We start from the raw sequence: 12,781 nt of genomic DNA, 5'->3' as shown, positions 1-12,781 counted from the left end.
GTGGGTGAGCAGTTTGCTAATGTCAACGTTGTGAATAGAGTGCCCCATGGTGGCGGTTGGGCTATGGTATGAGCAGGTATAAGCTACGGACAACAAACACAATTGCATTTTATCGATGGCAATTTGAATACACAGAGATACTGTGATGAGATCCTAAGGCCCATTGTCGTGCCATTCATACGTCGCCATTGCCTCATGTTTCAGCATGATAATGGACGGCCCCATGTCACAAGGATCTGTACACAATTCCTGAAAAATGTCTGGATACTCAGACATGTCACCCATTGAGCATGTTTGGGATGCTCTGGATCGACATGTACGACAGCATGTTCCAGTTCCCGCCAATATCCAGCAACTTTGCACAGCCATTGAAGAGGAGTGGGACAACATTCCACAGGCCACAATTAACATCCTGATCAACTCTATGGGAAGGAGATGTGTTGCGCTGCATTTGGCAAATGGTAACACCATATATTGACTGATCCACACCCTACCTTTTTTCTAAGGTATCTGTGACCAACAGATGCATATCTGTATTCCCAGTCATGTGAAATCCATAGATTAGGGCCTAATAAATTTATTCAATAATTTCGCTACACCCGCAATAACATTTGATTTTATTATATGACCTGTAACTCAGTAAAATCTTTGAAATTGTTGCATGTTGCGATAATATTTTTGTTCAGGTCACTCAATCCGGACAGAATTGGCAGAGGTGTTGCCATATTTACAAAGGACAATTTAAATGTTTATGTATCTTTTGGTAGCTTTGTCCCTAAGCATTTTGATTGTCTTGTTCTTAAATGCCGGCCTTGGTCATAATAACCAGCTGACACTAGTAGGATTGTATTGTCCTTACTGGGCTCACTCATGTGCTCTTAAGAATGATCTGAATTGCTATGCAAGTATGGTAAATCTGAACTGTTAATTATGGGCAATTTTAATATTGATAAGAGGACGTCAATGTCAGATATGATGAAAGATATTTGTTCTGCGCAAAACCTCCCTCAACTGATAACAGCCTACACGGCCGAATCCTAAAGATCCATTGAAATCTACCTTGATTTATCTTATTTTGACGAATACTCCAGATAAATGTTGCTAGTGGGTTTTTCCAGCTGGATTTTAGTGACCATTTCCCAGTTGTGTCAGAGATGTGAAAATGCATAAACCTAAGCCTCATGTCATCACTAAGAGGCATTTTAGTTTAAGATTTTTTACATGATTTTTATTTTAGTGCATCTCAGCTATCACTGAACCTGATTTAGCTTAAAGCTGGTTAACAAAAGGTCTTGAATACTATTGTAGATAATTATGCTCCCTTCAAAACTCAGAGTTAAAGGTAAATGGAATGCCTGGTTCATTCCTAAATGATCTGAAGTCATTCCTAAGAGGCCAGGACCACAGGCATAGGCCCAGATTGCTTCCTCAGTTGCCTAAAATATTGCCAATGTGTAAGACGGCTCAAAAAGCAGCATTCTGATTTTGTAACCACTCTTTTGATCGTAAAGGGAACCTGGCTAAATTCTGAAAAACTGTCAAAACTTTAAAGGGTTGCACTTCATTCCCTCTGCCCCATCAAATGAATTCAGACTCGGGCCCCATTAGACAAAAATGCCATCATTGATAGAAGCGTCAGACCCTTCTATCTCAAAGAATGGGCAAAACTCTGATTCAGAAATTTTGCAGATTGACTTGGAAAATGGTAGTCAAGTTTTTGCATTTCGGCACTTCACAGAAACATCTGCTATAGATACCAATAAATCAACAGGGGCTGACTCATTTCAGCACTTCACAGAAACATCTGCTAAAGATACCAAGAAATCCACAGGGGCTGACTCATTTCAGCACTTCACAGAAACATCTGCTATAGATACCAAGAAATCCACAAGGGCTGACTCATTTCAGCACTTCACAGAAACATCTGCTATAGATACCAAGAAATCCACAGGGGCTGACTCATTTCAGCACTTCACAGAAACATCTGCTATAGATACCAAGAGAAAATGACTTTACCCCAGTCCTCAGCAGTCCAATCCCTGTACCTTCCGCAGAATATCAGTCTGTCCCTGATGCTTTTCCTGTAGAGAAGTGGCTTATTTGCTGTCCTTCTTGACACCAGGCCACCCTCCAAATGTCTTCACCTCACTGTGCATGCAGATGCACTCACACCTCCCTGCTGCCATTCCTGAGCAAGCTCTGTACTGGTGGTTCCCCGATCCCGCAGCTGAATTAACTTTAGGAGACAGTCCTGGCACTTGCTGGACTTTCTTGGGCGCCCTGAAGCCTTCTTCACAACAATTGAACCGCTCTCCTTGAAGTTCTTGATGACCTAATAAATGGTTGATTTAGGTGCAATCTTACTGGCAGCAATATCCTTCACTGTGAAGCCCTTTTTGTGCAAAGCAATGATGACAGCACGTGTTTCCTTGTACGTAACCATGGTTATCAGAGGAAGAACAATGATTCCAAGCACCACCCTCCTTTTGAAGTTGTCTGTTATTCGAACTCAATCAGCATGAGAGGGATCTCCGGCCTTGTCCTCGTCAACACTCACACCTGTGTTTTCTCTAGTGTAGGGGGCAGCATTCGGAATTTTGGTTGAAACGCATGCCCAAATTAAATGGCCTGCTACTCGGACCCAGAAGATAAGCTATGCATATAACTGGTAGATTTGGATAGAAAACACTCTAAAAGTGTCTGAGTATAACAGAACTGATTTGGCAGGCGAAAACCTGAGAAAAATCCATTCAGGAAGTAGCTTTTGTTTTGTTTTTGTAGATTTCTATTCAATGCCATTACAGTATCCATTGACTTAGGACTCAATTTGCAGTTCCTATGCCTTCCACTAGATGTCAACAGTCTTTAGAAATTGTTTCAGGCTTGTATTCTGATAAATGAGGGAGTAAGACTAGTCTGAATGAGTGGATCCTGCCGTGTCGCAGAGCTTTTTCATGCTCAATCCCGAGAGAGTGCATTTCTTGTTTACCTTTTATTTTGACAACGTTATTGTCTGGTTGAAATATTATAGATAATTTAGGCTAAAAACAAACTGAGGATTGAATATAAACATCGTTTGACATGTTGCTATGAACTTTACGGATACAATTTGGATTTTTTTGCCCGCCTGTTTTGACTGCGTTTGAGCCTGTGGATTACTGAAGAAAACGTGCAAACAAAACAGAGGTCTTTGGATATAAAGAGACTTTTTAAATCGAACAAAAGGAACATTTATTGAGTAAATGAATATCTTCTGATTGCCACCATATGAAGATCATCAAAGGGATTAATTTTCTCTATTTCTGAGTTTTGTATCGCTTCTGCTTGGCTGGTTACTGTTTGTAATAATTTGTCAACTGGGCTATGTTCTGGGCTAGGTATGATCTGGGCTAGGTATGCTCTGGGCTAGGTATGCTCTGGGCTAGGTATGTTCTGGCATAGGTATGCTTTCGCCGAAAAGCATTTTGTAAATCTGACACCGTGGTTGGATTAACAAGAAACCTTTAAACCTATGTAAAATATGTTTTGTTTTCTGAATTTTTATAATGAGCATTTCTGTATTTGAATTTGGCGCTCTGCAACCTCACTGGATGTTGGCCAGATGGGACGCTAGCGTCCCACCTACCCTAGAGAGGTTAACGAGAGAATCACTGACATGATGTCAGCTGGTCCTTTTGTGGCAGGGCTGAAATGCAGTGGAAATGTTTTTGGGGGATTCAGTTCACTTGCATGGCAAAGAGGGACTTTGCAATTAATTGCAATTCATCTGATCACTCTTCATAACATTCTGGAGTATATGCAAATTGCCATACAAACTGAGGCAACAGACTTTGTGAAAATGAATATTTGTGTCATTCAACACTTTTGGCCACAACTGTAGACTAGGGTTCGTGCAGATAGATCTTACGATGTTCAGATGACTGATAGAAGGTAAAGAATAATTAATGACCGATTGATAACTGAAATGTAACAGATCTTTAGATCTCTAAGAGTTCATTGGGAAGATGGAACTCCTTAACTTGTTATGGCTGCAATCCCGATATCGGGATAAGTGTCATCAACAACCGCTGAATAGCATAGCGCTACATTCAATAACTATTACTACAAATATTTATATTCATGAAATCACAAGTGCAATATAGGAAAACACAGTTTAGCCTTTTGTTAATCCACCTGTCGTGTCAGATTTTGAAATTGTGCTTTTCAGCAAAAGCAATCCAAGCATTTGTGTAAGTTTATCGATCGCACGACAAAGCATTAGTACACTTAGCATCAGGAAGCTCGGTCACAAAAATCAGAAAAGCAATCAAATTAATCATTTACCTTTGATGATCTTCGGATGTTTTCACTCACGAGACTCCCAGTTACACAACAAAATGTTCCATTTGTTCCATAAAGATTATTTTTATATCCAAAATAACGCGACAAACAAACGGAGGTATGTTCAGAAATCCACATCAAAGAGCAGTCACGACAACGCAGATGAAAATTCCAAAAAGTTTCCATAATGTCCACAGAAACATGTCAAACATTTTTTATTATCAATCCTCAGGTTGTTTTTAAAATATTTAAAGCGATAATATATCAACCGCAAATGTCCTTCACAGTAGGAGAGGGAAAAGCAATACCGATCCAAATTCTGTTGCGCGAGCAAAACTCATGTGACCACTTGACGCGATGTTATCGTTAATTTTTCAAAATAAAAGCCTGAAACTATGTCTGAAGACTTAACACCTTGAGGAAGCGATAGGAAAAGGAATCTGGTTCATATCCCTTTAAATCCAGCAAAGGGAGGCTATGGAACATGGACTTTTCAAAATAGAAGCCACTTCCTGTTTTGATTTTCCTCAGGATTTCGCTTGCTTTCAGTTCTGTTATACTCACAAACAATATTTGGACAGTTTTGGAGACTTGAGTGTTTTCTATCCAATACTAATAATAATATGCATATATTAGCAATGGAGACTGGGAGCAGGCCGTTTACAATGGGCACCTTTTCATCCAAGCTACTCAATACTGCCCCTGCAGCCATAAAAAGTTAAATAAAATTCTCCGTGGTGCCCCAGGTTGAGTTAATTGTTGCATTATTTTATTCAATCACGTAATCAATTAAACGTTATGTAATCGATTCAATAAAATTGCATGCCGTCACATTAATTATACTAAAGACACACCCCAGAACCAATTTAATATGGATTGATTTGAGACTGGTTCAGCCAGCAAGCAGACACCAGCTAGCTAACGTTTGCTAGCTAATTTCCATGCACATTTTGAATTTCATTAATACTGATTCTACCACTGCTAGATGTACAATTAGGTAGTGAAGACCTGCTCATGAAAAAAACCTTAGTATTCGTTACAGGTTTAGTTTTAAGGTGAGATTAACTCAGACTTGAGGATGTAGGGGGTTCAGTGGACGATGTCATCTTGATTACATTTTCTAATGTTAAGACAGCATATTGTAACCAAAGTTATTTTTAGCTATCCCATGAGTATTTGCAAGTTAGCGCGACAGACGTCTGCACAGATCTGTCTATCTGACATGAGACAATGACGCTTATTAGACTTGGTTTCAATGAGTAAGACAGATCTGTAACTCACATTCCTATGCACATTTGGTTGTGTCATGAACAAAGCTGCATATAAAGCCTTTAAAGATGCATTATTGCTTATTGCAGTTAACCACAGAAATACTTTGTTTTCTGTAAACAATAGGCCTATATGCTTTTGTTCATGTGTGGAGAGGTGTGCTCCTTTCCCACTTAGGAGACCTATGTTGACTCAAGAGAACCCCTAGAGGCAAACGTTCTGTATAGCCATTAGCAGTGTGCCTACAAATCTTCAGTGTTCCTATGCATAATCTCAACTAGACCTGTGTTCAAATGGCATTTGTTTTCTTGCAAATGCTTAGCTGTGTTTGATTGAGCTTGCCTGGCACAACAGACCCAATTGAATAGTTCCAAACTTTCGGTACTCTGGGCCAACTCAATCCAATGCTAAAGCATTTAAAAGGAAACGAATACCAATTGAACCCTGCTGTGATCTCAAGGAAATACATTACTCATCATCATCGTTGTGAGGGCCCTAAAATCCTCAAAAAGTTCAGCACTGCCCTGGATCGCATGGTGCTACATAGGGTGGTGCGGACAGCCCAATACATCATTTGGCCGAGCTCCCTGCCATCCAGGACCTCTATATGAGGCTGTGTGAGGCTTTGTGAAAGGAAGGCCCAGAAAATTGTTAAAGACTCCAACCACCCAAGCCAGACTGTTCTCTCTGCTTCCGCACGGGAAGCGGTACTGGTGCATCGGTACTGGTGTTTTTGTTCTACCTTATCAATGTAGCACAAAAAAATGCAAACTACATTGTTGGGTTTGGAGCTGGCAAGAAAGGCATTTCACTGTACACTTGAAACATTATGATGACAATGGTGGTGTCCAACTAGATAGAACAGATGGAGCTGACAAATGGTTCCATTCTGATGCATAGGGGATCTATGGCATCGGAATATTTACTGTTATATTATCTATTATTCACTCACATATCTCGGCCAGCCAGGTCTTGAGCTCTTCCATGGTGGCCTTGAGCCGGGTCTCCTCACGGCTGACCTGCAGGCGGCAGAGGGGGTGGAAAATGTAGTACGGGTCTACCATCTCCAGCTTGATCTTCATGCTCAGCTGTTGCAGCACCGACAGGAAGTTAATCATGAAGCCGTCTGTGGACACCAGCTTGTCATCTGTCTGCGAGAGTAGGGAAGGAGGTGGGAGGGGAAAATATTAAATATAATATGAAATAAAGAACTGCTCAATAACTCACTTATTTGTTCTCTGTTATTTAAGGAGTGGGGCCGTCCCACTCCTTTCATATGTATTTGTATTTGTTTCCGATAGGACAGTGAAAGAATGACAGCGACGGTGGGGGGAAAGCAGTGTGTGCTGGAATAGCAGTGGGTCTCTTCAGACTTTTTGGCCAGACATTCTAGCTTGAAAGGGTCACATTAGAAACACTCAATACAGATGTTCTATAGATTAAATTAAAATAGGCTAGGATCACTAAGCTGTAAGCCTTTTACCTGCATCTGGGCTTTCTTCACATTGCGGTTGACCAGAGCTGCCATGTAGTTCAGCGCTACCTCTCTTGTCTCTCCATTTAGTAGGATGTTGTGGAGAATTTTAAACAAGTCACCCTGACAAAGAAACATGTAAAAAAGTATTATGTCATGCCAACTTGAAGTATACTAAAAGTCTAAATAAAAGTCACAATAGCTTAGAGCCCTGCCTGGGTCTGACCTTTATTAAGTTAAAAAATGTAGGCTCACAACCAAACGTAGGAGCAAAATGAAAAATATTTGAGTTAATAAAGCAAGAATCCTGAATTTAGGAGCACACTGGTGCTCCTAAATAAAAATTCCAGGTCGCACAGCAAAATATTTAGCCGCATATGCAAGTAAAATAGTCGCACTGTACAGCCCTGCCAGGTGGGTGGGACTTACCCGGGCTGACTCCAGGTAGTGCTGCAGGGTTTGGCTACCCACACGAGTGTTCTCCATAGTGATCGCTGGGCCCGAGAAGTACTTGTCACCCACTTTGGTCTGAGTAGGAAAAGACCCCAAACAAAAGGTATTTTTGTTACTGGTAAAACATAATGGCAACATAATTCTGGAAGCAATATGATAAAACTTGTCATGGTCATTTGTATATTTGTGAGCATTTCTTTTTAAAGCATTTTGTGAAGTAAACTTATGCAATACAACAGGAACCACCAGAAAGATGTTAATCAGCAAAATTGGCAAATTCACTAAATTCCAAGGGTCAAGCAGTGCGGCTGGGCTATTTTCCTTTTCTTCTTTTGGCCACATTGCATTGAGTCACACAAGCACACATTCATCTAGCTCCAGGGTGAAGTTCCCTCAATGTACAGATTTAGGATCAGCTTCCTCTCCCACAATTCTAACCTTTTATGCTTTTTCAGTAAAGTTTTTTAATTTTATCTGACACAGCGGTTGCATTAAGTAGAAGTTATTCTAAAAGTTCCATGTATAATAGTTGTATCTATTATCAATGTTTATTAGGAGTATTTCTGTAAATAGATGTGGCTTTGCAAAATCACTGCATGTTTTAGAACTACTGAACATAACACACCAATGTAAAATGAGATTTTTGGATATAAATATGAACTTTACCGAACAAAACATACATGTATTGTGTAACATGAAGTCCTATGAGTGTCATCTGATGAAGATCAAAGGTTAGTGATTCAATTTATCTCTATTTGTGCTTTTTGTGACTCCTCTCTTTGGCTGGAAAAATGGCTGTGTTTTTCTGTGACTTGGTGGTGACTTAACAATCGTTTGTTGAGCTTTCGCTGTAAAGCCTTTTTGAAATCAGACACTGTGGCTGGATTAACGAGAATTATATCTTTAAAATGGTGCCTAATACTTGTATGTTTGAGAAATTTGATTTATGAGATTTCAGTTGTTTAAATTTGGCGCCCGGCAATTTCAATGGCAGTTGGCGAGGGATTCCCGTTCCCAGACAGGTTAACCGTTAGAGTAGAAAACACAAAACTGACCCAGGATCAGCATCTGGGGTAACTTCACTTTACCCCTATTACTCACGTCATCCTCTGCAAAGACCGACAGGCTGAAGAATGCTCCCAGGAAGGACAGTCTCTGAACCTCTCGGCCCATCCCCGGGCCCAGGGACTTAGGACACCATAGGGGCAGAGATGTCATCTGGACAGGACACACGAGACAGGCACAAACTCAGCAAAAGAAGAAACTCACTTTTTCAGGACCCTGTCTTTCAAAGATAATTCGTAAAAATCCAGATAACTTCACAGATTTTCATTGTAAACAGTGTTTCCCATGCTTGTTCAATGAACCATAAATAATTAATGAACATGTGCCTGTGAAACGGTTGTTAAGACACTAACAGCTTACAGACGGTAGGCAATTAAGGTCACAGTTATGAAAATGTAGGACACTAGAGGCATTTCTACGGACTCTGAAAAACACCAAAAGAAAGATGCCCTGGGACCCTGCTCATCTGTGTGAACATGCCTTAGGGATGTTGCAAGGAGGCATGAGGACCTCAGATGTGGCCAGGGCAATACATTTCAATGGCCGTACTGTGAGACGCCTAAGACAGCGCTACAGGGAGACAGGACGGACAGCTGATCGTCCTCGAAGTGGCAGACCACATGTAACAACACCTGCACAGGACCAGTACATCTGAACATCACACCTGCGGGACAGGTACAGGATGGCAGCAATTGCCCGATTTACACCAGGAACGCACAATCCCTCCATCAGTGCTCAGACTGTCCGCCTGTTGTAAGGCAGGTCCACACCAGACATCACCAGCAACAACATCGCCTATGGGCACAAAACCACCATCGCTGGACCAGACAGGACTGGCAAAAAGTGCTCTTCAATGACGAGTCGCGATTTTGTCTTACCAGGGGTGATGGTTGGATTCGTGTTTATCGTCGAAGGAATGAGCGTTACACAGAGGCCTGTACTTTGGAGCGGGATCGATTTGGAGGTGGAGGGTCCTTCATGGTCTGGGGTAGTGTGTCACAGCATCATCGGTCTGAGCTTGTTGTCATTGCAGGCAATCTCAATGCTGTGCGTTACAGGGAAGACATCTTTCATCCTCATGTGGTACTCTTCCTGCAGGCTCATCCTGACATGACCCTCCAGCATGACAATGCCACCAGCCATACTGCTTGTTCTGTGCGTGATTTCCTGCAAGACAGGAATGTCAGTGTTTTGCCATGGTCAGCGAAGAGCCCGGATCTCCATCCCATTGAGCACATCTGGGACCTTTGGATCGGAGGGTGAGGGGTAGGTTCATTCCTCCCAGAAAATGTCCGGGAACTTGCAAGTGCCTTGGTGGAAGAGTGGGGTAACATCACAACAAGAACGGGCAAATCTGGTGCAGTCCATGAGGAGGAGAAGCACTGCAGTACTTAATGCAGCTGGTGGCCACACCAGAAACTAACTGTTAGTTTTGATTTTGACCCCCCCCCCTTTGTTCAGGGGCACATTATTCCATTTCTATTAGTCACGTCTGTGGAACTTGTTCGGTTTATGTCTCAGTTGTTGAATCTTGTTAAGTTCATACAAATACTTACACGTTAAGTTTGCTGAAAATAAATGCAGTTAACAGTGAGAGGACGTTTCTATTTTTGCTGAGCTAACATGGTGACTATTACATTACTAAGACATACTTGCTTGGTAACGGCAGTCACCGATACCACTTCCCTGACAATTCAAATTGCATGTGACCTGTAAAACACCCCTGCACAATGTGAAACAATGTTTGCGTTTTCTGCATATTGTAGATCTTTGTAACGCAATCCAGCTTAAAGTAGGATGAGGACATGCTTATTTCTCACCAAGGCACTATTACGAATGGAATTGCCTTACATCATGCTTCGCACTGAATTCAAACTCTGATTGGCAAGATTCTAGTGTCGCTAAAAACCGTATAAGCTTACAGTGCCTTCGGAAAGTATTCTGACGCCTTGACTTTTCACATTTTTAGGTTAAAGCCTTAAAAATTATAATCCCTCAGCTAACCACTAATGACAAAGAGAAAACCCGTTTTTAGAAATGTTTGCAAAACAAACCAGCATATGTACATAATTTTTCAGACCATTTTCTGAGAGACTCGAAATGGAGCTCAGGTGCATCCTATTTCCATTGATCGTCCTTGAAATGTTTCTTCAACTTGGAGTCCCCCTGTGGTAAATTCAATTGATTGGACATGATTTGAAAATGCACACACACGTGTCTATATAAGGTCCCACAGTTGACAGTGCACATCAGAGCAAAAACCAAGCCATGAAGTCGAAGGAATTGTCCTTAGAGCTCTGAGACAGGATTGTGAGAAACAAGATTCTCTGGTCTGATGAAACCAAGATCGAACTATTTGGCCTGAATGCCAAGCATCATATCTGGAGGAAACCTGGCACCATCCCTACGGTGAAGCATGGTGGTGGCAGCATCATGCTGTGGGGATGTTTTTCAGCGACCAGGACTGGGAGACTAGTCAGGATCGAGGCAAAGATGAACGAAGCAATGTACAGAGATAACCTGCTTCAGAGAGCTCAGGACCTCAAACTGGGTCAAAGGTTCACCTTCCAACAGGACAACGAACCTAAACACACAGCCAAGATAACACAGGAGTGGCTTCGGGACAAGTCTCTGAATGTCCTTGAGCGGACCAGCCAGAGCCCGGAGTTTAACGCGATCGAACATCTCTGGAGAGACCTGAAAATAGCTGTGCAGCAATGCTCCCCATGCAACCTGTCAGAGCATGAGAAGATCTGCAGAGAATAATGGGAGAAACTCCACAAATACAGGTGTGCCAAGCTTGTAGCATCATACCCAAGAAGACTAGAGGCTGCAATTGTTGCCCAAGGTGCTTCAACAAATTACTGGTAAAGGGTATAAATACCGATGTAAATGTGATATTTCAGTAGATTTTTTGTTGTTGTTGAAATTAGCAAAATAAATTTAAAAAAACATTTCTGCTTTGTCATTATGGGGTATTGTGTGTAGATTAATTATGATTTTTTGTTGTTGTTTTAATACATTTTAGAATAAGGCTGTAACCTAAAAATGTGGAAAAAGTCAAGGGGTCTGAACACTTTCTGAAGGCATATATTCCTTATTTACGCGTAAGGGGATTGTGTCTATGTTCCAAAGGGCACCCAATTTCCTTTATGGTGCAAAACTTTTGAACACAGCACTGTGGGACCTAGTGAAAAGTAGTGCACTACAACGGGAATAGGGTTCCATTTGGGACGCATCCTTTGTCTTCCCATGGGGAAGAAGAGAGTCAACACCTTGGATTATGAGGTGCTATGGAGGAGATCGTTAGCTAATTCTAAGGGGTGTAACGTGAACCTATGGTTCGGGTACGTATTGTGGCTTTTGGGGTCATGGTTCGATTTTGGTACAGTGGGAAAATTAAATGTCAACAGTTACTGTAGTTAACCTATGTTTATTTAAGAAATACAAAGTGTTGATAATCCTAATTATGAGTCATAATGCCTAATGAGAGCACAATCAAGAATACCAACACTGAATATTTTTACATGAAAAAAAAACAATTACTCAACACTAAAATAAAGTGCAATATCCATGTGAAATCAATATGTAAACATGGCTATGACATTGTATTGGCCTGTGCTATAATGTTTTCTAACTAAGAAAAATATGCACATTTGTGTGACTCTCATAAAGGGGGTGATTCTTTAGCACCCTACTTTGACTTTCCCACTCTGGGGTAATGAGATGGGATGTCACTGTTAAGTAGGTCTGGAGCCCTGGACGTCCATCCATCTGTAGTAAGCGCAACACAGGGGCATTGGCCAATTCATTGGCAACTTTGATGTTGCTTGATTGTATAGAGCGAGTAGTACCAGTTTGCTGAAATGGGTGCGAGAGGGCGAAGTTTGTATCATGGCTCGCGCACTTTCAAGAGGTGCTGAAACCCCCTATTCTTCTCAACCACAGAGTGGGCGCATATCCGCAGCTGTAAACATACCTATCGCTCTTGTCATTTCTTTGGCCTGGTCAGAATCCGCTGTAAAGGGCTGCTTAAATGTATGGGGAAGATGTAGTTGTGTGGTTGTTGTTTTGCGTTTCCGTCTTGGAAGGAATACTGGGGTGATGTCAGCGTAAATGTGACAACATGTTTGAGGTCTCTCTGTCCATCGCCATAGTAATCTACTGGGAAGCCAAAATGTTCCCAAACGGAAGATTTAA

At 41.5% G+C, this 12,781-nt stretch overlaps 1 protein-coding gene across 7 annotated transcripts in view; it reads right to left on the bottom strand.

Moving 5' to 3' along the window:
* The window catches only part of LOC135527413 (ubiquitin conjugation factor E4 B-like), an 84,608-nt gene that overhangs the window by 28,342 nt on the left and 43,485 nt on the right, over window positions 1–12,781 (bottom strand). For all 7 annotated transcript variants that reach the window (XM_064955948.1, XM_064955950.1, XM_064955949.1 and 4 more), the window contains 4 exons: window positions 8,618–8,734; window positions 7,493–7,591; window positions 7,073–7,186; window positions 6,542–6,740 (listed from right to left, as the gene is read on the bottom strand). In XM_064955948.1, coding sequence (XP_064812020.1) covers window positions 6,542–6,740; window positions 7,073–7,186; window positions 7,493–7,591; window positions 8,618–8,734 — 529 coding nt within the window. The remainder of the gene's footprint in view (window positions 1–6,541; window positions 6,741–7,072; window positions 7,187–7,492; window positions 7,592–8,617; window positions 8,735–12,781) is intronic.

Source organism: Oncorhynchus masou, chromosome 33, assembly GCF_036934945.1.
Source record: "Oncorhynchus masou masou isolate Uvic2021 chromosome 33, UVic_Omas_1.1, whole genome shotgun sequence".
In the NCBI taxonomy this organism is placed as follows: domain Eukaryota; kingdom Metazoa; phylum Chordata; class Actinopteri; order Salmoniformes; family Salmonidae; genus Oncorhynchus; species Oncorhynchus masou.
This window is presented reverse-complemented; position numbering and strand designations above follow the sequence as displayed.